General features: G+C 41.4%; 2 protein-coding genes across 3 annotated transcripts in view; one reads left to right on the top strand and one right to left on the bottom strand.

Moving 5' to 3' along the window:
- The first annotated feature begins 1,230 nt into the window (after positions 1 to 1,230).
- LOC117934947 (galactose-specific lectin nattectin-like) overlaps positions 1,231 to 6,625 on the top strand; it is a 14,574-nt gene continuing 9,179 nt past the window's right edge. The window contains exons 1-6 of one of the 2 annotated variants that reach the window (XM_034856973.1): positions 1,231 to 1,398; positions 2,337 to 2,448; positions 2,536 to 2,657; positions 3,467 to 3,598; positions 3,729 to 3,837; positions 4,664 to 4,766. In XM_034856973.1, coding sequence (XP_034712864.1) covers positions 1,246 to 1,398; positions 2,337 to 2,448; positions 2,536 to 2,657; positions 3,467 to 3,598; positions 3,729 to 3,837; positions 4,664 to 4,731 — 696 coding nt within the window. In that variant the 5' untranslated portion in view covers positions 1,231 to 1,245 and the 3' untranslated portion in view covers positions 4,732 to 4,766. Of the gene's footprint in view, positions 1,399 to 2,336; positions 2,449 to 2,535; positions 2,658 to 3,466; positions 3,599 to 3,728; positions 3,838 to 4,663; positions 4,865 to 6,625 lie in introns of those variants that run through there. The other variant, XM_034856972.1, reaches the window with a different exon arrangement.
- Positions 6,461 to 6,625, bottom strand: part of LOC117935170 (ladderlectin-like) — a 2,017-nt gene continuing 1,852 nt past the window's right edge. The window contains exon 6 of the mRNA XM_034857309.1: positions 6,461 to 6,469. Coding sequence (XP_034713200.1) covers positions 6,461 to 6,469 — 9 coding nt within the window. The remainder of the gene's footprint in view (positions 6,470 to 6,625) is intronic.

The raw sequence follows: 6,625 nt of genomic DNA on the forward strand, positions 1-6,625 counted from the left end.
TTACATATAAATACATGAGACAGAAGAATTTTAACAGCTGATGGAAATGGACAAATAAAACTAAGAAACTGCTTGGAAAGATGGATATATTTAATGTCACTGTGTTTTACATTGCAATGTTTTCTGATCTTCATGCCATACCCATGGAGGTCTGGATAAAAGTTTGAAGCAATGCCATCCACCATCAGTGCTTTGCAGGTGTTGAGGTGCTGTGAATAACTGGAGACAGACAACACGCTGAAAAGGCTGCAAAACATAGTGTTAGCCCCAATAAACATTGTTTCTGATCTCATGAAACCAGCAGCCACCAGCGCCACCTGAGGATGTTGACCTTTGTCCTGGTTTTCATCTCTGAGGTCAACATTAACGCGCAAAGGCTGATGAGACCAATGGGATGACGCCTTGTCTTCTATTGCGTTGTGTTAGTACAAATACAACAGGACTGGGCGATAGGGAATCAAATGTTATCCGTGCATCTTTCACAGAAGTATCACTACATAATGCATTATATTCATTTACAGTCAGGACTCCCCCCCTCTCTTTTCTCCGCACTATCTATACTTTATATTCTTATATTTTACTATTTCGTGTCAACACTGTAAAGGGGTTGCTTCATTCTCATTGCACAGGTACTGCACTTGTGTATAATGACAATAAAGGCTTTCTACTCTGTTCTATTCTAGTCTAACGTGTACAGGTTTTCTTTCCTTTCTTTGTAATGAATCGATGTAAAAGGCCTGAGGTGATTTCATCCAACTGAACTGAGGTCAGTACTGACTGTTTCAAAGAGAGCAGAGAGAGAGAGAGAGAGAGAGAGAGAGAGAGAGAGAGAGAGAGAGAGAGAGAGAGAGAGAGAGACTTTGTAAGAAGCTGTCAAAAAATGAAAAATGAGTTTCAATTCTGCTCTCTTTGTGGCGCCACACCCAGGTCAGAGAGTTGGAAATAAAGCAAGCTGAACTAAGTGAAGGCTGAATGAGATCTCACACATTAACAAACAACAGTGTATAGCTGCTATCCTTCCAGTATGTATCAACAAAGCGAATAATATGAGCTGAAGTGTACCTGAATGCAAAGACAACACCGAACACATTTACATTACTCACTACTTTCGTATGTTATCGGTATCATGCAGCTTCAAATTTTGTGTAACAACGTAATTTTGTTAGTGCAAACACACACCTAGGCTGAAGTGAGTTTCTGAAGAAGACAATTCTCACACACACCTCAAACAAGAGTCTCTGGGGCATGAGCAAACTTACAGGCTCTGTTTGCTCTTCTGATGGATCACAGGAAAATGAGCCATCGGCATGTCCAGAGGGCATGAGTGATGAGTATAATAGTGAGAGGAAGAACCACCTGACAAACAGAGGAGCAACGGGGAACCAGATCACATTGGTGGTGAGCATGGGCTAGATTTGTGTTGTATGTAAGGTAACTTCAGGTTCAACCCAGCGGTTCATGTATCACGACAGTGGGTCACTTGTTGTCTTTGTCAGCTTCTTTAGCCGTGTGTTCACAATGCAATGAATCGGTCTGAATTATGTTTTTATATTCTTTATTTGCTCCACGATCACTAATCTGCCACTGCTGCAACTAGAAGAACAGGCTACAGCAGCGAAGGTTCATGGAGTGGACAAATATAGTCCATGGTTGGATCTTGTTGTGCATGGAAGTGATGTTGTTATGTGAGGGGTGGCGTGAGGACCCAAACACAGAGATGAGGAGACAGGCAGGAGCAGGTACACAGGGTTATTGTAACAGTTCAACACAAAGGGAGCACAAAAGGCAAAAACCCCGCAAAATCCCAAAAACGGCAAAACACATGCAAAAGTCCGGGGGAAAAAACAGCCAGAGGAAAACTACACAAAAGCATTTACAGGAAATCTCGGTAACATCACTGGTACATGCAGACGGGACGAGACAAACCAACAGGGCAAAAGGATCTAACGAGGGACAAAAGGAACACAGGGGTTAAATACAAGAGGTAACGAGGTATCGGGTAACAGGTGAGACGTCAGGTGAATCCTACTAGGGCGGGACAGTCAGACAGGCACAAAGCAAAACTAGCAAAGCTCTCAAATTAAAACACAGCTCTTCTTGTGTAAAATCTGCAGCTTTGATAGACTTGTCCATGTTTGCGATAGGTCACATGGTGCAAACACTGTCTCTTTCATGTGAACACGACCGTCGCTTGATTGGGAAACCCTGGGTTTATTGGACTAGAACATCGGCAATGGAAATAAATCCAGGGCATGTTGATGTTGCCTGACGTAGTACAGGCCTATGGTAAATAAACAGCTGTCAAATATCCATACATCAAACTGTCACGCATTCAGATCGTATGCCATTGGATTACTGAGAGTGAGGCCCGAGCAATGCGTCCAGCTGTGGTAACCGCTGTCCTGCTGTTGGCGTCCATCCTGGACACCGTGATGGCCGAGGGCGTTTGTAAGTACTTTACCATTACCGACCTGTTTTTTAAAAACACAAAAAACCAAGAAACATTTGTTAATTTAAGAACATTTGTTTACACAGATTTAGATCCACAATTTTGTCAACAATACCCAGCTCCGCCATGTGGTGACGGATGGAGCCGCACTGCTCCGGATCGCTGTGCTAAACTCATCGGGGTTCAGAAAAATTTCAACGATGCACAGGTGATGCAAACACACGCACACACACACACACACACACACACACACACACGCACACACACACACAAACAGTATAACTAGAACGGCAGGCAGTATGATGGGTCAAAGACTCAAGTCTCTCCCAAAAACATGGGAAACATTACGTGTTAATGAAATACAAACTTCCCATTTACATTCATTTTATGTGTGCTTTTTATGTGTTTTATAAGTGCAATCTTAATAAGAAATAATTAATAAACTTTGTCAAGTTTTTTTCCAGAGCCTCAGAGTGTCATGGCAAACAAAAATCTTAAGTTTTGCGTGAATAGCTTTACTTGGGACAAGATATGCAAAAGTTCATGTTTAACTCCGTAGCTACAAAAATGTGTTTGTTCGTAATATGCATGTTTTTCAACCAAGCTAAATTCCTTTGATATTTTCTTGTCGGGTCCATCTGAAAATGCTTAGGAAGAGTTAATGGATAAAAAGATTTGGGCGGAAATGGGAACTATATCTAGAGTTAGATTAGATTCAGCTAAATCCAGGAACCGTGTGGATGTAAGGTTTTTGAAAGTGTTTGAAAGTATATATTTTTTCATCATAGCGCCTCCTGCTGGCAGAAGTGTTAATTTTTGGTGCTTAGGTCCCTGCAGGGTACTGGACCAGCCCTGAAAATTGAACTAACTATTGAACCTTAATGCTATGTGGACTCGCCAGACCCTCCTTTGCAGCGCTGTGGAGGAAGGTCTGGCAATGCTAGGCTAGTCCCCTTGGGCTTGGATTATAAACTGGTGATGACTAACATGCTTACCGTTCTTTTTTTTTTATTTCAGGCACACTGTCGCTCCTTGAACAGCAATCTGGTGTCTATACACAGTGAAGACGAAATGAACACCCTGACTTGTTTGACCTATCATGACTATCATGATTCCAAGAAGTTTTGGGTTGGAGCCAAAAGATCAGGGGTAAGCAGTGAAAGTCTTACTGGCTGGGTTAGTCAGCTCATTGATGAATGGATGAATGGGAGGGGAGACACTAATGTAAAAACATAGGAGTGTGTGAGTCACGTCACTCATCTTCACCTTTGTTTTTCAGGGTGTGTTTGGATTCGTTGATGGATCAAAATTCAACTTTGACTCATGGTCACTCGGGGAGCCGAACAATTCTGGTGGAAAGGAGGAATGCATCGAGTCAGTCTTTAATAGTAAGGAAAAATACAGTCTGTTGCCTTGAAAAAATTCAAAGTGTATTACAAGATCCAGAACAAAGATAGAAGTGTTGTGGGGCTAACAGCAGCTTCTAAGTTCAAATTCATGAGCTTTGGGTGTGACTGAAAGGATAACTTAGATATCATGAATTCCCCTGTTTCTGAACAGGTGGCAGTCTGTGATGTTGCTGGAGGAAGACCCAAAAGCGGAGTAGGAGGAGCAAACTCAAAGACTTTATTTTAACACAAACGAAGTCCACAAAAAAACATGAAAAATTAAACAGCCCCAAAAGGTCCCAAAAATGGTCCAGGGGGAGAAAGCAAAGCATAAAAGCAGGGAACAATGACAGGGTAACACTCACGGGGAAAGTTCAAGACGAGACGTTGGACAGCACGACGCCAACGGTCACGAGGACAAGACAAACCGACAGGGCAGAAGGATCTGGGACAGGAAGCACAGACATTAAATACACGAGCTAACGAGGTAACGAGAGGCAGGTGACAAGAGGGCAGGGACTAAAATTAGAGGCGAGACGAGACAACAACCAGACTTCAAAACAAAACAGGAAACAGAACATACAGACACTCAGGGGGACACCAGACAAGAACAATATGAGACCGGGGAGAACACTGAGACATCTTTTTAAGACAAAACTGTTTCTGCATGAGGCCCATTCATTTTCTCCGTGCTTAAAGCAGGAAATGGGACTACAGTTCCTCTGTGATTACCCAGTTTAAATGTTGATAATGTGTTGAATAAATCATATAATAAGGATGTTTTTTGATGCCACTGAATCTAATGTTTTTTTAATGTTTTTTCCAGGTTGGGAATACTGGAATGATGTACCCTGCACAGGGGTAAGGTTCTTTGTGTGCGCCAAGAAGATGTGATCATCATCAGCTGATTCCACATTTTCAATCAGTGTGTGAGCTGATGACCTGTGCTGCAGTCTGATTCATGGTAACCACTGCAAACACAAGCTTATACAATTACTGCAATAAACGCTTCAGCATTCATTTTCTAGCGTCTTGTTTAATGGCAATGGTCTTTAATGTATCGGATGAAAGAATCCGGGGGGGCAGTAGCTCAGTCCAAAGAGATTTGGGTCCCCGTATGGGACAAAGTACGGAGATGCCACTTCCCCTCCTGGGCACCCCCCTAATCCCCCTAACCGCTCAGGGTGCTGGTCCAGAACTGGCAGCCCCCCCATTTTGACGTATCAACAGTATCCATTATTAGTAGTAGTAGTATTATTATTAGAATCCAGCTCCAGCTCAACCAATCCAACGATTTATTATAGTTTTACATGAGCTGCACTTAGCTGAAAGTTATCAGCAATACACCTGTTACCTGACAAAAAGGTTTCCCAATTAAACACACATGTGACACACCGACATGGTGGCTCAGTGGCCATTTTGTGTCCAACACACTACAATACATGAAAATCACTTATACAAAAAAACTTGCTAAGGGTTTTAATACAAGCTGTTTGATGAAAACAGTAATCCAGCATATTGCATAGAAGTGCATTATTCATGTCAACACAACACTACACTGAATCTGTATGCTTTCTTCTTGTCTTTAAGAAGCATACAGATAGCTAAAACCAACCCTTCAATGCACATGACTGTTGTGTTATATGGTTGCCATCATGATTCGCAGATATACTAATTAATATCTGTTAACCAACTGCCTCGTTGCCCAGAAACATTTAGAGGAAGCAGAACAGAAGCTTCTGAAAACTTCAATAGAGAAGTTGAGGTTTCATCAGCAGGTTTTGTTACTGTCTGATAGCTTTACTCTAAAGGGAGGGGGGGGGGGGTGACCTCTAGCTCACCTGGTGAGCTCGTGCGCCCCAATGTAGGCTGAGTCCTTCGCAGTGGCCAGGGTTCAAGTCCGACATGCGGCCGTATGTTGCACATCATCCCTCATCTCTCTCCCACCATTCCTGTCTGTCCACTGTCACTAAAAAAAGGGAAAAAATGCCACAAAAAATAAACTTAAAAACAAACAAAAGGTTAGGCTACTCTTTATGCATCTTAAATGGGTCAATTTGACCCGAATACCATACTAGGGTAAAGTTATTGAGACCTGGAAACCATTGCCCATGAGTTGATCACTTCTTAGCTTAAATGTTGTAATTTTCTGTATTTGCTGTATTTTTTTTATTTATCCTTTTTTAACCAGGTAATACCCATTGAGATTAAGAATCTCTTTTGCAAGGGAGACCTGGCCAAGATAGGCATCAAAATTACATCACATCATTACATACGCACAAAGACACACACATGAAAACCAAATATGCACTTACAATGAAATCTCACTTAAAACATTGACATGTGAGGGAGTCCAACTCAAAGCTTCTCATTCTCAGCTTAAAAATACTCAAAGGATATTAATGTTCTATTATTTAACTTTGATTTCATTATGTAAGTGCTTTGTTTTTTAGTCATGCATTCTCTTTATTTTCTTCTAACATTTTGTATTATTACCTGTTGTGCACCTTGTACTTCTCTAATCTTGTTTAAGTGTAATGAGGCAGACTCTGACCCATCTGCCTCAGCTGGAAAGCACTTTGGGTCAGCTATATTATATAAATATAATTAAACTGACCTGACTTTACAGTCTCTGTGGAGATTCAGTCAAAAAGAAGAAGATCAGAAAACATTGCAATGTAAAACACAGTGACATTAAATATATCCATCATTCCAAGCAGTTTCTTAGTTTTATTTGTCCATTTCCATCAGCTGTTAAAATTCTTCTGTCTCATGTATTTATATGTAA

Source organism: Etheostoma cragini, chromosome 19 (genome assembly GCF_013103735.1).
Source record: "Etheostoma cragini isolate CJK2018 chromosome 19, CSU_Ecrag_1.0, whole genome shotgun sequence".
Classification (NCBI taxonomy): Eukaryota; Metazoa; Chordata; class Actinopteri; order Perciformes; family Percidae; genus Etheostoma; species Etheostoma cragini.